The sequence below is a fragment of the Leptosomus discolor genome, chromosome 3, assembly GCF_034619465.1.
Source record: "Leptosomus discolor isolate bLepDis1 chromosome 3, bLepDis1.hap2, whole genome shotgun sequence".
NCBI classification, from domain to species: Eukaryota; Metazoa; Chordata; class Aves; order Leptosomiformes; family Leptosomidae; genus Leptosomus; species Leptosomus discolor.
Genome location: NC_141393.1, coordinates 51,180,439 through 51,199,496, shown reverse-complemented (window position 1 = coordinate 51,199,496; position 19,058 = coordinate 51,180,439). Strand labels below are relative to the sequence as shown.

The 19,058-nt window shown below is 38.8% G+C and overlaps 1 protein-coding gene across 9 annotated transcripts in view; it reads right to left on the bottom strand.

The window, feature by feature from the left end:
- The window catches only part of ST3GAL3 (ST3 beta-galactoside alpha-2,3-sialyltransferase 3), a 210,140-nt gene that overhangs the window by 149,752 nt on the left and 41,330 nt on the right, over positions 1-19,058 (bottom strand). For all 9 annotated transcript variants that reach the window (XM_086461948.1, XM_086461949.1, XM_086461954.1 and 6 more), the window contains one exon: positions 11,747-11,789. In XM_086461948.1, coding sequence (XP_086318074.1) covers positions 11,747-11,789 — 43 coding nt within the window. The remainder of the gene's footprint in view (positions 1-11,746; positions 11,790-19,058) is intronic.

Sequence of the window (19,058 nt, the reverse complement as noted above, 5' to 3'; positions counted from 1 at the left end):
CACACACACCCCCACACCCGTCGGGGCTGCCGCAGGGCCCGGCTCGGCGCGGGGAAAGCCCCGGGAGGAGGGGGGGTAGGGGCGGGCCTCGGCCCCGGGCGGTGCCTCTGGTAAGGGGCTGGTGTGCTCAGGCCGCTACGCAGTCTGTACGGAACAGGAGAGGGATCTACAAAACTGCTCAAAATCCAAGAACCCTCGACTGAGAATCATAATCAAGACATAATATCTGCAGTGACACAGACAGCTCCTCCGTTTCAACCCCACTTAAAAAAATGTGTGGTTCACAGATGCCTGGGCAAAACGGGAGGGAAAGACATGGAAATATCGGGCTGTAGCCCTTAATGTTAACAACCAGGAACAAATAACAACTGAGGGGACGGAAGTGCCCAGGTAGGGGAATTAGTTGCAGTGTGGAGTGGAGTTACCTGAGACGCTGCAAACGCTGCCACGCTACATATTTACATGGACTCTCACACAGTTTTTCAGGGATGCACAGAGTGCCTCCTGTTTTGGGAATCGAATCAGCAGGAGATAAACAGGGTGCTGCTGCGGCAAGCAGACAAATGGAAAGATATACTAGAAAATTGCAAGGCAAAAGCCCATTCTGGTAGGATGGGTACCTGACCATCAAACAGGTAACCACCCAACTGCTCTCCTGAATAACCAGGTAGATTCCCTGACACGTCTGGCTGCAATTCCCTTGAAAGAGGAGGAAAAATGGGAACCTTTAATTGAATGGCTACACATCAAACGTGGGCATTCAGGAATCAAAGACCTTTTTGAAGCAGCAGGGAGCAGGGGGTGGCCAGGAATGGAGAACAGTGTAGTGAAGCAATCTCAGATTGTGGACAATGCCGTACTGGCTTGGAACCTCACCCATTAAAAGACACCCCTCTCCATTTAAGAACTGGTAAAGGATTATTATGGGTCACATGGCAAACTGATTATATTGAACCCTTAAAGAAATCTGAGGGAAAACAGTATGTGCTAGCGTGGGTAGAAATAGTATCAGGAATAACGCAAGCTTATGCCACTGCCAGGGCCACACGGGAAGCTACGATGATGGCACTTAAAGTACGGTTCCGCTTCCTACCAAGCCCTAAATCTATTCAGTCTGATAATGGAAGCCATTTTACTGCCAGGGTGGTCCAAGATTGGGAAAAAGCTGAAGGGATTCAATGGGTATTCCACACTCCCTATTACCCACAGCCAAATGGAATAGTAGAAAGAATAAATGGCCTCTTAAAGAAAATTTTAAAGCCACATTCTCCAGGCTGGCCACTGCGACTCTCAGATTCAGTCACTAAGATCAACAGGCAGTGGGGAGTGAATGGATGTCCTAAAATTATTGCCCTTTGACCCACACCACCATGTATATTCCCAGGACATAAAGAAAGTAAGGATCTCATTACCCCACTACATTATCCAGGACAGCCTGTCCTGGTGGATTTTCCTATTGTGGGGCAAGCAGCCCTTACATTAAAGAGACCTCTAAACATTTACTAATGGGTAGCCATCAATGCCGACAGGAAGGAACAGGAAATCCACACCAGATGGATTGTGCCCTCTTTTTAACATGATTCTTTCTGTTCTAATTCCACAGGTGATCCAGAAGAGAACCCAGTTTGGACAAGGCTTCAACAGGAATTTTTTTTTTTTGTTATACTTTTCGGCAGTAGTACTAGAATGCATTGTAATGTTGCTTTATATAGAATATGGATAATTTTGTGTATCTTGTTTTTATATTCCACCCAATGTAAAGAAACGAGAGGAGGGAGTGGAGATAATAGATCTCCAAATCTTGCAGGGGAACTGGATTCATGCATTTACTTGTATGTGAAATCACCCGGATCAGGGACTTTGTATAGCACTCTGTCCCTCCTCAGAGCAAGGTCTAAGATTATTTTTTTTTTTTTCGCTATTCTGGTGAATTTATCCTTTGTTTTGGAAGCTTCCAGCCAAAGATGTATCTGTGTGGGGGAACCAGAGGGACATTTGGAAATGCCAGGAAGGAAATAAAATTAGTACTATCATTTGGAAACTGAAACCTTTAGTTGACGGAATCTGAGAACTCTGGTCTCCAGTACCTGAATCTATTCATGATATGACCGGGCCAGACTGGAGTACCTATGCCATGTGCAATGTGACTGAACCCCCTTGGAGCCTCCAAAATGTTGTATACTGCACCTGCATCCTAATTAGTATGAAAAGTGAGAAGAGGCAGGGCTAATGTGAACAGGACTCATTAATATTAATGGCAAGGGACAACAAAATACCAATAATCAAGACACAGGTGTGCACCCACCACCGAAGAACCAAAGATCAGACCAGACCTGCAAGACATCGCTGGACCCCAGGAATGGTGATATCTCTTTCTCTCTTTCTTTCTTTTTCTTTTTTCACTCTTCTTTCTTCTCTCTCCATATTATTAGATGGAATTAGGGAAAGCTATACTTTTATCCAATCTATGAAATATTATTTTATCTGATGTGTGAAACATTACCTTTATCCAATCTGTGAAATATTATTACTATTAAAGTGTGTTATTGCTGCCTATCTACTGACCAACGAGGGTTATTAACTCGCTACCTTTGCCAAGCAAAGGGTCTCTGCCATGCAGAGGAAAACCTCTTTAAAAGAGAGGAATACAAAAGATTTCACCTAACCCGAAACCCACCAAGTGGGACAGGACACTGACAAGGAAGAAACAGCACATACATGTTCTGTCAGTTTTCTCTCCCTCCCTTTGTAGTCCTGATTCTGGTGGCTGAGAGCAGGACTGGGGCTGCAGCTAGTGTAAAGAGTAGCATTTCTGCCTGTTTTAATATCTGCTGTGAGATGAGAAAGAATCATATGGGCTTCTGTGTAATGTAAAAGTACAAAGTATTTCATAAAAATTAATTGGTTTGGTTTTCTCAAAAGCAAATAGAGAAAACCTCATCTGAGCCTCACAATTCAAATCAAGCATCCATAACCTCAAAAAACGTCTTACAGCAACAATTGCAACACGACTCCCTCCCCCACATGGCACATCAGACACACCTGTAAGTAACCTTTCTGCTGCACAGTACCCTTCATCATGTTTTGTTCATTGCAATGAGTAGCACACAACACCAGCTCTACCACCAGCCCCTGTCAGGTCTGTAGTCCTTTAGAGTACTTCCTGAGTGCAGTTTTGTCAAGGATGCTAGCAGCAATGACATGCTTCCTCAAGGAAAAATCATATTCTAAATTTATCAACCTAATCAAAACTTACTTTGTCCTTCAGTCCTAGAACAGCTTTAAACGGTAAAATAAAGAGATTTTACTAAACAAGACTTACTATCAGGTTTCCAGTCGTAAGACTGGGAACAGACTAAGATAAAATACATCTCTGGATTATATTTAACAGGGTACCTTCAGTCTCTCTCACCTAGAGTTCCTCTAGCCTGTCATCTCTGTAGAAAGCTAAGGATCGTGGTTTCACAGCATGTCACTACCTGGCAGATCACCATCCTCTCTTCTGCTAGGCAATTCTCAAGCACAACAATAATGCTTCCTGCTTTCTTTCAGCGTAAATGAAATATTGTTTTCTTAACTAATAGTTTATAATCACAGCTGTTAAAAGTATGTCTTGGTTTTACTGTCCTTCCTCAGCATGCAAAAAGTCTGTATGTGTATGTTCCACCAAACTCTTCCCTGCTTTGATGACCTAGCACATATTCTTAAAATTTATGTATAACATTCTTAGCACATACAGACAGCAAAGCTTTGATGTCTCTGGTCACATTACAGCAACGCAGAAGATAAATTTAGAAGCATATCGAGTAAAGTAAGGTGCTTCGTGCCATGCACCCCATTTACAAAACCTCCTCATAGCTAGCTACAGAAAAACAGAAAACAGGAGCTGACAACTAAGCTATGTCTGGATACTATAGCAAGAGCATTCTTCAGAGTAAGTTACATGCTTCAGAGGCAGGCTTGATAAACAGTGTAACATCCCCTTGCTGGAATACACTTGATTTCCATTCAACTATCAGATGAGGATTCCCTAAAACATTTCCAAGGGGAAACAAAAGGGAATTAAATTTCTCTTTGGAGGTGGAACAGTTCTGGCCTGTGAGAAGGGATCTGTGTCAAGCCAGGCAGGTGCAGAAGAGTTGATGCTTGGTGATCACATACAAGCCTTTGGGATTTCCAGAGGCAACTCTTGCATCAGTTAATGATAAGCTCACAAATGCTTTGATTCAGGACAGGCAGCAACAAATCACCTATTTCCCCAATGTGTGCTGGTACTTTGTTCATTATGACCAGTATCAACAATACAACAATGAACACCAGTGTTTTAACATAAATCTGTATCAAAACCTACGATCCCACAGAACATCTAGCCCTTGCAGTAAACTGTATAGCCCATTAGAATTAGAATGAGACTAAGTCCTTTAACAGGCTTAAACACAGTATTTCTAACATCTTTAACTCAAGTTTTGGGAATGATCAATGCTCAGAGAGCCCAATCCATTCAATTTTCATAAGTTATTCAGAGAGTAAGAAGGTCTTCGTAGGAGGATATTCAGTAACTAGAAACATAACAAGCTTACCAGTGCAAGCCAAAACTAAAGTAATTTATCTTTGAGTTTTAGAACAGTTTTCTGAAGGAAGAACATGAAGTGTAGCTTTTTATATGCTCTTCTCCCAAAAGGATAAAGTAACAGGAGGGCCCCATGTCATTTATGAGCTTATAGATAATCCCTGAACTAGTTTTTGTGATTAAAGTAAATTTAGTTTTCTTTGAATGCAACAACTGAAAAATCTTTGCTCAAACAACAGTTAATAGAAACGTGTAAAGTTAACTAGTTGTAACCATATCCACTCTAAGAAAACAAACAAACTAACTAACATACATATATTTAATGAGATTAATGCTACTGTGGTGAAGAACTACAAGTGAAGTAAGTGTTCCACCTTACAGATATGGAGGGGAAAAAAAAGAACTGAGCCTTTTCTTTATAGGATTCCTAGTTTTTATACAACTAGTCTGGCTGGTTAAAAGAATACAAAATGTGCAAACCCAGTCCTAAGAGGAACATATAGAGAAAGAAATCAATCTCACGCATACTAGGCACCTTCATGGACATTGACTTCAAGAACAAGCCCATCTAACAAAAAGGGTTTCCTATTTAATATGCACACTAATTGGAATTATATGTGTTACAATTATTTTTTTTAATGGAAACTCACATTGGCCATTATGTTATTGCGCTCAGAATCAAAAATGGGTTGCAAAGCTTATGAGTCATTCCTTTTTTGCTTTTAAAATATTTGTACATCAACTTTCTGCCAAGAATATGCAGAACCCCTAGTGTTTGAAGATTTATTAATAATCTCTAGCAGGCCAAAAAAGTCCACAGCTACTTCTTTAGAAATTCTTGCAAGAATGTTGTCCCGACATACCAATTATAAAGCACATAAACTTAGGTATCTGCTTAAACTTCTGTTGTTGATCATCCAAACAGAACAAAACTCCATGTATTTACAGCACATTTCTACCTTTTCTATAAATAGATTATCACTGTTTTCCCTTATACTCTTGGTAAAACTGTTTTTCCATGAACACTTCTCTCTTACGAAACTGAACTTGTTGGGGCAAACAGTATAAAACTGCTCTAAACAATGCCCAGCCATTCATATTTTTTGCTTTACATTCTTTTCCCACATGGTTTGGTTCATAATTACTTCCAGCTTCAGGAAACTGGCCCTTATAAAAGGACCAAACATAAGTTTTCTACTTTGTTTGCACTTAAATCAAGTAATGAATCAGTTCTAAGTAGCCAGTAATTCTGAGTTCTACAGTCTTTATCTGGTTCATCAACTGAGGTTGTGTCTAACACAGGAACCCCAAAGTTAGACAACAGACTCACGTGAGAAATCCGTATGACAATTGCAAAGGATCAAAATTGAAAGAGACTGAAATGAGCTAAGAGTAAAACAAAAAAATGGGAATAGCAGTTACATTCCACCTAAATGTTTGACGGATGAACAACAAACAGCCCAGTAACTGAATTGCTGTGAATAGCTAGGGTTCATTTTCTCAAATATGTGAAGGGTTCAAACAATTAGTACAGACCGGAGATTAGGTAGAAGGACATGAATTAAAAGTCAAATAAAAATCTGAAATGAAAGAGCAATAAATAACCAACTGCCAGGAGAACAGCCATGTTGTAAAGTATGCTAAGCCTTGAAATAATCGTTCAGAAAAAAGTATCAGGACACTCTTGCTTATGATGGTCAGAATCTCTTCATTTAGACATACTCTCACCCCTGCCTAGGCAGGATGGGAGATCACTGGGTCTTCTCACTTCTTTTCTTGTCCTGCCCCCAGGATCACAGGAATACAAAAAGACAAATGGGAAGGAAAATAGGGCAGAAAGAAATCCCACAGCAGCAGGCACAAGGAAAGTCCAGCATTCCAACATATTTATTGCTTATTTTTACAGTGCTTAATGGCAAAGTACCACACATAGACACAAACAGCTTCAAAGCAACCTCCCACCCTAGAAACAAAATGAGGGGAAGGGGCTCTGTTTCAGTTCTTCATTATTAAAGCTCTGAAGTAAAGAAATTTCAACAAACAGAAGTAACCCAATCTGTGTGTTGCCCTAGCTCAAACTCCCTCAATCTTTATGGTCTTTCCAAAGTCTAGATCAAGTTTCGTTTGAGTTTGCAAGGTGAAGGGTGTTATTTCTGGCCTCCCCCAACCTCATCCCAAAGAGTCAATTTCTGTCTTTTCTTTTCAAAGTGAAGTTTGACATTATCATGAACATTCAAAAAAAAAAAAAAAAATCTTTGTTGCACCTCCCAAATCTACTCTGTAATAATGGAAAACATGTAAACACACAGTATCACAAAACATCTAGCAAATTACAGAGCCCACTGGAAAAAATATTCCTCTCTGTTAATTGAGTCCTGCCTAAAAATTCCCAAAGTATGCAATATAAAATATATACCATGTATTGCATAAATACAGTATAGTAACTATGTTAGTATTATGTTATTGTGGTCATACTGATCTCAATCATTTTTCTAATTGAGAGGGGTAGCAATTTTTTTTGCCTGTTTCTACCTTTAAAAAAAAAAAAAACAACTTACTTTCTCTCTCAAGTTATCACAGCTTTTTGTTTAATACCCGCTATCATCTTGTTTAAGTGAAGAATGATTCCAGTAAGCTCAAGCACATCTTCTAACAATTACACAACTTTACAAGGGAGTGGTTCTTCCAAAGTCAAACCTTGGGACACTTCCTCCTTCATCACACAAGATTTTGACATCCAAGGTTTCGGGCTGATTGTGGCAGCAGGTGAAAAGATTCACCATCACCCAAGAGGAGCTTTCTTCTGGCTGTTTTTTTGAAGCATCAAATTGCCAATCTAACTACTAAAATACCTTTGAAAATAGCTTTTGAAGGATGAGTTTGAAAAGATGACAGAAGTCACAGTCACTAGCTTCCATCTCACCAAGTATGGCTTGCCAGCAGAGTAAGGAAAGCCGGTATAGAAGCATGAGGGCAACAATGCAAGGAAAAAGCCCCCAAATCACATGGATTATTACAAAAAAGGAGCTTTTCACATGTGTAAGACTACGCTTGTAACACACCAAAGCATACACAAAGTAATCGTTAAGGTGACTAAACCAAGCATTCCACAGAGTAGTAAGTGACAGAATAAAGAAAGACCATGCAATGTTCAGCTGGGCTCACTAAATATGCATTAAGATACAGTCTATAACTAACTACATGATCATATGCTGATCCTCCTACAGAAATCTCCTGTAATTCAGTGCAAATATAGATTCTGCTCAGAGAATTAATCAGAATTTGTAGTGAATGAGACTCTTTGTTTCTAGGACCTGGCCAGCCTCAAAGAACTACTACAATATAAGTATTCAATAACAATAATAAAAGCATGCAACCCTTTGCCAAACAGTTAGAAAGCGACTGCAAATCTTGGCATTTGGTGGCACCTAGCTGAGTCGCTAATGTGACTGATGGCCTTGTCAGACACTATTGGCCTGTGAATTGTGTCGTATTTTTTGTATAAGTACTTTTCTCTACACAACTGGTACATGTCAGATTTTATTCTTAAAGATTTGAAACCAGTATGTGGCTTTGCTGCTTTGGAAACCTCTTTGTCTGGAAGAAGCTGATGCAACTGGCCTGTTTCTATATTTTGTGCATATTTTGTTTTGATATTCTAATTTTGGTAATGATGTTATGGTTGGTACAAGCATAACTAAAAGACAAGCTCCTGTTGCAACAGATCTTTTTCACTAATCTGGTCCTGAAGAGTCTTAGGTCTTGTTTTGACTAAGGAAATAACTAAAACTACGTTGCCTGCAGACATCCTCAGCTTTCCCTTCATCCTGTATTTCATTAACAATCCCCACCTGGATACCATCCTGCTTTTTAAAAGCTAAAAGACTTTCCAAAGAAGAGTTAGCCTAAGCACAGGCAGCAGAAAGGAAGCATCTTCCTTCTTGATACTCTCCTTTCTGACAAGTGCAGAGCAACAAGACTTCTGGTCAGAAGAGATCATTGCCATGAAGCATCTGTACACTATCTTTAAAACTGGCCGTCCCCTTCCAGGTAAGATTCCTGGCCATACCAGCCTCCCTAATGCTTTAGCAAGGCATATATCTGACATACAGTTCCCACAGAAAACACTTCCCAAGTACTTCCTGACAGATTTTTCTTTCCGAAGTGAACAAATCCGTTATCAGTACCATTTCCATGCACACAAAGAGAAACAGCGAACAGAATCATTACATTGATGTAACCAGAACAGAATGTATTGTACCTGAATAACGTCCCCTGGACATATATAGGGTAGAAGACACTAAAGTAGTAATACATGAAAAAATGAAGGATGCAAAGGCAAATAAACGGACACATTACTATTATTCATGTCAAACACTTTCCTCTATATAATGTCAATTAAATACAAGTCAGAGCACTTAAGTTTTAATGCAGATCTACCTTTGTAGAAAATGTTGGTCCACCAGGTCATTACTTTAAATGACATCAACTAACACAGCCAGAAATAGATTTTGAACAAATGAAATATTAAGGAAAAACAGAGAAAACTAATTGTTGCTTCAAATGCTTTAAACAACACAAGACTCTCACATGCTGTCAATTAAGTGAATCCTATGAAGTTATGATCTGTATCAAAATTCCACCAGAACAATTATATCGCAACAGACACAATTAAATTGTTTCTGCCAATAAAGCCATGAGTGCAGAACATATTACCTCTTTCAACTCCAAGCAAATTTTTTTAACCAGGAAGTGCTTCTACGATAGTGCCATCTTGATTGAGTCACGGAAAGCATTTTTAACCACTAAGTTCCACTGAATTCAGTGTGTACTTCGAACACTTACTTGGTACTCTGACTACACATGGTGAACTCATGGAACAACAGCAAATTCCTCTAGGCTGTCACCCGTTTTTCTTTCAAAATTTATTTCGTATGTTTTATGGTATTTTCAGCTTTTTTTCTGGCTCGCTTGCCATTGAAAAAAAAAGTATAGAATAATTCAGGCTAGAAGGGAACTCTGCAGGTCATCAGGCCCATTCTCAAAAGCATGGCCAGCTTTACTTCCACAGAAGAAACAAATAAACAAACAGCAGCAGCAAAAAGGGTATAAAAAGCAACCTAAAACCAACACAGGACAATTACAGTAAAAAAAAAAAAAAAAAAAAAAGTGATTTCACCTATGTATAGGACTTGCTTTCCTTGCTCCTTAACTTAACCTCATAGTATTTACTTTAATCATGCTGGTTTTGTTACAAGCCTTACCAGAAGCTAGCTTTATGGCTTTGAAAAGCAAACATGCACATTTTGGGTGCTATATAAGTATCTTTAAGTAGTCAACAAAATCTTCCTTTAACCAAAATTAATGGAGAGTTTTTACCATGGGGAGGTTTTAATTTAAAAAAAAAATTAAAATAAATAAATAAATAAATAAATAAATAAATAAAAAGTAGGGTCTTGGAAGCCAGCAGGTAAAAACATCATTTGGCCTTACCTATACTACTTGATATAAGGAGGAGCAGGCCATGTCTCCGAGAGCTATAATCAAAGTACATAAGTCAGCAAAGAGGAGGAAAAAAGGACGTAACAGAGGTTTGAAGGGAAGGAAGATTCAATGGGACTTGCTAAAAGCAACAAAGAAAAGTACAGTGAACACGGAAGGAGGAATAGGAAGAGCAAGACTGAAGGAGTGCTTTGGACACATCACAGGCTGGTATCCAAAGCTGGTATGCCAAATGTGTGTGGACAGTCAATGGATGTGTTCAATAAATCTGACATAACAAAAGATGCAAACTAGTCTGGGAAAAAAGAAAAATCAGACTGCTTAAAAACTATTTTTTCCCTTACCATCACCAAGATGTTAATTCAAAGGTTACTTACCCACTTCACAACTTTGGACTAATCTCTTTGCTTTGACTTCTACATGTATAAATTGAGGATAATGTATGATCTCATCCCACAGTGTTGTAAGGTTACATAACACTATTGTCTCTTAAATCACAAGGATGTCCAATACAGAAAATTTGATAAATTGCTAACCGTGTAACCAGCATGGGTTCCAGACACCACGCAACAAAAACTGCACAGAACGGTACATTAAACGAGACTAGAAAGAAACCTTGGCCAGCTATTCATACAGTAAACACCACCCTCCTTGCACACCGAATGAGATACAAAGCGGTGGGGGGAGGGGGAAATCGATATTCCTTTTCTCGTACACGTTCTTCTACAGCACCTTTGTTGACAGATAAATTACCATAATTGTGTTTACATACCCAGCTGCTTCTGTAAAACAAGCTCCTACCCAAATTCTTTCTCATTTCCTGCAAACAGCAGTTCCCAACATACACAAGCGTTTTATTTCATTATGGAAGCTTCTAAGCTGCTCGGCAAGGCTAAACTCAAAAAACTTCAATGTTACACCCTATAAGTACAATGAAACTTTCTAAACATTAAGAATGGTTTTTATATTAACATGATATATTGTACAGGGGATGCATCCTGCAGTCATTCAAAGCCACTATATTGCTTCAGTGCTTTTTTAAGTAGTAAAGGCAGGTTTTTAGTAGCCTTTTTGCTCCCTATACCAAAATTTCCACAAGGCTGTTGACCTCAGAAACAGAGTCGCTAGTGACCCCTAGTGTTAAGAAGTTCAGTCTCAATTTGACTGATTTATGGCAAAAAGCGTAAGTAACATCCTTCAGCACTTTGTTGTTCTTCTGACATAGCAAGTGGTCACTGCCTTGTGTAGAGATTCTTTCCACTCCAGTTTACAAACAAAAATAATAGTATCCATTTTTAAAGAAATAAGTAGTAAGGAAATATAAACTTCTAAGCATCGCAGATTGGCATTCCTCCTGCTTTCAACTGTTTAATATATTTTTCGTCATTTGGAAGATTAATTGTAGGATATCTAGAGTAGACTGACAGTCATGGCTTCAGGTGGACATTTATAGCCTCTTGATCAGTCATTAAGAAGTTAGTGAACCACAATCCAAGCTAGACAGCAAAGCCTAGTGTAAGGAAAGAAGTCGTAATTGCCAAGTTGCTGCAGGACTTGGCTGTCCCAGGTAGAATTGTATAGTCCAGTGAGCCAACTGCCCAGGTGACATAAAAGTTGCCTGCCACAAAAATCTGTAACTACAGAAACAAAGAAGAGTCCTAGTGTTCTACTTACAATTTTGAGTCCAGGTTCAGGAGAAAGCCCAGTTTGTCATATTCTGGAAAACAAAAGCAATGGACACAATATCATAAAAACTGCAAGTTTCTCCTCTGCAAAAGGCACCAAAATCAAAAATTTCCAAGTCCTTATGGAAAGGGCAATAATTATTTCTAACCGAAAATAGCTATATATTTCCAGTCACCAGCAGCTGTTTTCACAGATTATTGCTACTTCACAGTATTCCCAAATTAACTTTTCTGAATCTCCAGGAAATACTAAAGCAAGGAAATGTGTGGGTAATTGTTAGTCTAGAAATCACTAGAATTAACCAAGATCTCTGTAGTCATACAAACAAAGCACTGAAACCATGCATGCAGTGATATACAAAGCTTTCCTGCTTGCAGCAGCAATAATTTTGCCAGTAATCTGTAAGACAAACATTTCTCCTAGGTCCTGATGTGGTAGAGCTTTGAAATTTTTCTTGATTTCTTGTCTGTTCCAACCCACAGCTTCATAATCAAGAAGCCCTTCTTCAAAAGAAAGTCACTCATGGTGGCAAAAATGCTTCAAGTTCAGGTGATTTTGTTCAATAGGAATCTTCAAAGTCACAACTTAGACCAAAACCAGGGAACAGCTAAAGAAACAAATTTATCACTCATAATTTTGCATTCAGTATCTTTGAATACATTGTGATCTTGTAAATCGAATACTTGATAAAAACAATAAAACTATTAGAATTCACATGAGATACACAAGAAAAAATTAAAAGGTGTAGTGCCCTTCTTGCATTGGGTTAAGCTGAGGGGCCTCCTCACACTGAGAACCACTGGGTCTTGCCACCATACAGTAAAAAACCAATACAGAGAAGGAAAAGATAAACCCTCCAGAGCTTAATGATCAGGATGATCAATGATCTATTAAAAGAAACAAGAAGAAAAAACAATTCTCATAGCCTTTTAGAAGGAGCTCAGTGGAAATAGAGTTTGCTTTCCTTATGAAACACCACCAGAACTTCTGCTGCAGTAGTTTACCTAAGAAGATCACAGGCTTTTCATGCCATCACTTACTGGCAGAACAGGAAAGCCTAAACATGTACCTAAGACAAGACGATTGTACCAGACAGGTCAGTGTAAACTGTCTCACTGATTTCAATCTCATTAAGATTTAATTCCCAAGCCAAGGGGAGAATTATGTTTGACATAACTTAGGTAACAGAAGTTGCAGAACATGTGTGCACCTCATACTGGCACATACTATCCGTTCTCAGCCAAAGGCTTCATGACACCCACCATCCCCGTTGTGTTTGATGTTAGAAACGCACCTGTGCATCTCTTCTCCACCTTTCAAATACTGACAGTTGTGTTTTCCTCATGTGCTGCTTTCCTCATAGTTTCCTCCTTTTTTATTCCTCCTACAGGAAATTATTTCCTGTCCAATCTTTCCTCCTCCACATGTAGGATTGTGTATAGGAAGGTATCCATTCCAAGAAAAAAAAAAATCCTTTCAATTTTTATTAACCCTTCCTCCTTCCAAAACCAACATTCATACTGGGTAAACACCGACAGAGATTTTTAATTTTTTTTTTTTTTTTAAATCTACAGCCACTCTCAGTCTTATCCCATGCAACCTAACATTTCCTTCTTCCCAACAGGAAACCCAAGAGGAGGAAATGCAGTAAGAGATACATCACCTTATAACTACAATGACACCCTGGGCTTTCTGCTAACCCAGCACTTTATAAGCTTTGCAACCAAAGCACCAGAAAACACACATACTAAGTGCCACAGATGACATACCTCCATTGCAAAGTTTCCTAAGATTTACCTTCTATTTGTCACATGCACTTTACCTTACCTACATTTAAAGTAGCTACTTTTGATGTTCACTGATGATTACTACAGAGGTATAAAGTGACCTTGTAATGTTATATGTCAATTATCTTGCAAAAGGCACTTTCAAAAAAAAAAAAAATGTATGAAGTATAACAAAACAAAATAACATTTCTGGTTTCAAACTAGAAGTACAGGTGCATTCTTGATTTTCAATAGGGTGTAAATTATCCTTTGAGGCTGTAACATCAAACCAGAAGCATCTATAGTCCTTCCTTTCACTGGCCAGTGAAACATGCAAACTACTACAGGAAGAGAAATGCAGCCCCCACCACAGGCATCTCACACTCACTGGGATTTCTGGAAGTCACAGTGTTACTAAGGCTTGGAAATGAATGTCTGTCACATGCTGGTCCCCCAAGAAAGACACTAGGAGCCTCTCTATTACAGATTCAATGTTAGCTTGCGCACCTTTTTTTTTTTTAAAAAAAAAAAAAAAATCAGTCTTATTACAGACTTCCAATGTCATTTAGCTGTATCACACAAGGGCCAAAAGTCACAAAAGACATACAAAAGTGCAGCCCACACACTTGCTGGAAGTGATCTGGATTCATAAAAAACAGGTAAAAACCCAAATACCCAGAGAAAGCCAAACACACATAGCCCAGCTGCAGGGAAAGGCAATCCTTGTCTAGAGTTAAATATTTAATCTAAAACAAAATAAAACACAGACCCACTAAATCAAAGACAAGTACAACAATCTAAAATACAGCATGATCAGGGTGTGGTGGTTACAGGAGACGGCTGAGCTGATCACACAAGAGGTCTTCTTAGGTCAGAAAGAAAAGGCATTACTACATTTCCAGGAAGATCAGAATAGACTAAGAATCTAATAGCTGATAACAATTTCATCATAAAGCATGTAATTAGGATTATATGAACAGGAGTACAGCCAAGCATAGCAATTTCTATAAATGATGCAAATCCTGGCCAAATCCAATGGCTTGCATTAGCATGGAAATTTCTCCCAAGTATCCAACAGAAATCCAGCTACCAGGCAGCAAGTGAGAAATGCATTGTCTAATGTCTGTGAACTCCATACAGACCACACAAAAAGCCATAAAGTACAGCGTACAATATCTATCAAACTGTCAAATTGCATTTTGCATCTGTAGCCAATATAGTTATATTACAAGCAAAATAGACAAAATTTTCCCTTTATGCTACTAATCTGAAATCAAGAATCCAGGAATTAGCTTGGCTCCTTGGTTTTATTCTTCCAGACTACCCATAACTGATTTCACTGATGACTTGAGTGCTACTCCTCTAGCAGCTACCTACTTAGAAGCACAGTACAAATAACTTTGCCCACAGAAACAGAAAATTAATTTAAACTTCTTTTAAAAGAAAACAGCCCATATGCGGTTCTAGTTCTCTCTGTGTTTAATTGGTAATTGCAAGTACAGGAGGGAAGGCAGAAGGTTCAATTTTTGCTATTTTATTCAAAACGTTTGTGTTTGTCAAAGAAATCAGTATGACATTCAAGAGACAGAAGTCCTATCAAGGACATCTCAGATCACCCTGATACATTTCATCCTGTCCAGTGCAGTTTGGCCTCTGCAGAACTGGAGGCTCCAACTGAGCTAAGTCTCCGTCACTGTCCACATGCACGTTCTACATCTGTGGCAAAGGCCAGGTAAAATGACTTGTCCTGCAATGAAAAAGGTCGAACATCTCACATTCACCTTGGACTAAGAAAACACATATGGACAGTTATAAAAGTTCAGCTGATGTAAAGCAATTCTGCTAGAACTCAAGAGACAAGAAAGAATTAATGAAAAAAGTCATATGCAATGGATCAACTGAAAAGGACAAAGAAAGGTTTTCATGTGATCTGCTGTAGGTGGTCCTACTCTGGCTGGGGGCCTGGACTAGATGATCTTTCGAGGTCCCCTCCAACATCTAACATTCCGTGATCCTGTGACTCCAGGGTTAAAAAAATACCACCCAGGATGACTGAGCAACAATTAAATTACTGGGCAAACAAGGACTTAATGTTTCATCCTTTGTGTAGGATTTTCACTTTAACCTCTTCAGTGATGGAACTTACTGATGAAAGCATTATTTTCTGAGGCTATTTTAATAACTGGGGAAAAAAAAATATTAGATTGCAAATCCAAGATGAGAAGGGGTAGAGCTGAGGCCACATGGGCCTCTCAGCACCCTCCTGCATAGAGTGTATGCATGTCCATGTTCCAGTTTCCTTCTCACCCTCATTTACTCTTTTGCATACATTCTTTATGTTTATGTTTAACAGTCTTTTTCTCCAGATTGTTTAAGTGACATCAGGGAGAACCCCAAGTATACTGGTAAGACAAAGCCCAGTTCTTGATTCCTTTCCCTGCTCTGTAAAAACACACAGAAGCAGCAGAACTGACATCTGTAAAGGTAACTGTTTAGCCCTTGCAGCCCAGTACTAGAAGAATGCCTCACCAATCTACGTGCACATAGAACTATCTGCCCATTTGACACGCCCACCATGTGTGTAAATAAATGATTCTTCAACAACTTTTAATGTAGTCTCACTTAGGCTTCCTTTTTTTTTTTTCTGGGGAGCAAAAGAACTTCCTTAACAATACTACTCCTTCAGCAAAACTTGGAAGTTCACATCTATTAAAAATGTTCAGACTGTGCAAACCGACCTAAAGACACCAATCCTGCTGCACCAAGCTCAATACTCATCTTCCAGATACTGCACCTGATGAAAACAGCCATATTTGATAGAAATGGATACACCAAGCACTGTCAGCACAACTGAAATATAAACCTGTGAGTTCAAAGTGGGGAAGGGAGCAATGTTCTCAGTCACAAACCCCTGCATGCCCTGGTGACACCTGAAGTCATGAAGATACTACTTACTGTTCCAGATTTAGCAGCAAAAGGAAGTAATTTCCAACTCCCTACTTTCAAGGTGTTTTTTTTTCCCCTCCTGTAATTCCTGATTGGGGCACTCAAAGACATCTGGCACAGCTTTACAGCCTGAGGAAAGCAATACACCAGAGGGGTCTCCTTCATTAGACACTGCAACTACATTATTCATCCCCCAGGCACAGAAAGAACAAATAAGCAATCACTTGCTGATAGTGCTGTATGGGTCATCCATCAGGAAGGTCTGTTGCCTGCTTGTCTTACCTCCAAAATGGGTACAGTAAAACAAACAAACAAAAAAAAGAGGTCATTCTAGCTTATCTAAAATGCTGTATCTAAACATGCTAGTCATATCTAGCATATTTAAAAGGCTCTGGTTACCTTAACATGGATAATACAACTCCTTACAATTTTTTTCCTATTAAAACTATAGCAACTTCCAATAGTAGAAAAGTAACTGACTGCTTTAAGCTGAATTTATGAAAGACTCCAACAGGAAGAGGAAAAATTGCCTCCTATGAACTGCATATGCTCTTTTTCTTTTCCCAGCAAGTAATCTGTTTAAAGAAAGACTTCAACCTTTGCTAAATAAACAGTTGTTTCATTTACTACCACGTATCCACTTGGCTAATGGAGTTAATGCTGCCCTACTGAATCTTTGGTCATATTCTTTATTTCAGAAATTGTATTGTATTTTCTAATAAAAGTCAAGAACTATATCAACAAAACAGTAACCTAGATAGGCTTTTAGCGACTTAGATGTACAGACTTGATTCAGAGAGATGTCACATGATAGAGAAAAATCCTGTTAAAATATTTTTATTTTGAGGTATTCTTTAAGCCACTTCTTGGCTTTTGCACCTCAATTCATTCACAGCTTTATTTTCAACTGGAGGAATAAAGCATTAATAAGAAGACAGATGATGACACTGAACATGCTGGTGAAGTCGCATAAGGACTATGCAACAGATACATGACAGTCATTGGCAAAGATTCAAGCAGCTCCCACATTCTACAGCTCAAAATAAAGAACGAAGTAGAACTTCATTAACCAAAAATAAAAATGGAAACATTTTTTGCAGAATAAAGCTACAAAAACCAGCAGAAAAAAATATATAATCTTTCCCATTTATTTTTCTCCTTTACAGGAACGCAGAAAGATGCGGCACAGTATGTTCACCTCTCCTTTCCCATCACTAGCAAGTAGCATTAAAGACATTCAGAAATGCAATTTGGAGGAAAAAACCCCGCACGGACCACAACACACACACACGCACGGACCACAACACACACACACGCACGGACCACAACACACACACACGCACGGACCACAACAGCTCCAAATGTAAATTAAAATTGTTTTCCTCAAACCAAGAACATCTATTAGATACTCACAAATTCTATTAATTAACATAATATCTAAATTAACTGCCATTAACCTAGGAATCTGGGAAGAAATCAGTTTGTAATTGTGGCTACCTATACTACTAGATTCTCATCGAGAAAACCAAAGAACAGCAAGTGGTCTTCTGCAAGTCACTGTTTTTCTCTCATGCTAGGAGTCTGTCACTATTCTACCAATTTGATACCTGATGATTTCAGTTGTATTCTTACTCCTGGCCTCCATCCATACCACACTCCATCCAAAACATAGGAAAGTAATCATCAAATTCACTCTGGAGTTGTATTTAGGACAGACACGGGGTTCTTCTCGTCCTTCACAAAACGACTATCTGAGCAACTTCAGCAGCTGAAGGAAACAGAGAAAGTTTCCTTCATAGTTCTCACAGCCTCTCCCAAAATGGTTAAGGACTTCAGCATAAGGAATTACTAACAGCAAACTCCTAAATAAGCACAGATTTAAACTCTCAGATTATTACTCCACTATCATTGTGAACTCAGCCTCTGGAAGCATGGTCTTGCAAATGGGCTTTCACAAGCACATGAGCCGCCACAGATACGCTACTCTAAACCAAATTTTAAAAGCTCTATTTTTTTTTTTTTTTTGCACAAGTCAAGCCAAACTTTTAATAAGGGTTAATTAAGGGTTAAGAATTAAATCGAGAAGAAAAAAAGCAACAACTAAAAAAAAGTTAAAATATTCAAACAATTTGAGCAAGACCTACATAACACTTGGTTGCTTGAGATGCTAGAAGTACTGTGTTTTAAGCCTGCAGTGAGAATAACTGCCATACAACCAGTGGCCAGCACTGCAATCAAACATGTCTAACAACAGTGTAAGCCTACAGCCATAAGACACTTAGAACCTCAGTATTTCCAGCAAGCACATTAGCAGATGGGGAAGTTGCATATTGAATGCACTCCTATCTTAATGAGGCTTACAGAAATATAATTCAACTTGCTTGCTCTCAGACACAGAAGGTAGAAAAAGTCTTGGAACAAAAATAACAGGGGTATAAATCTGACTTTCAAGGTCCACTGTTTAATTTGCTATCAACAAAGCAAAACAAAACAACCAGAGAGGGAAGGGGGAAAAAAAAAAAAAAAAAAAAAAAAAAAGAAAAAAAAGAGTGCTATCTGTCTATGGGCAGCAAATGAAACCTAGGTCT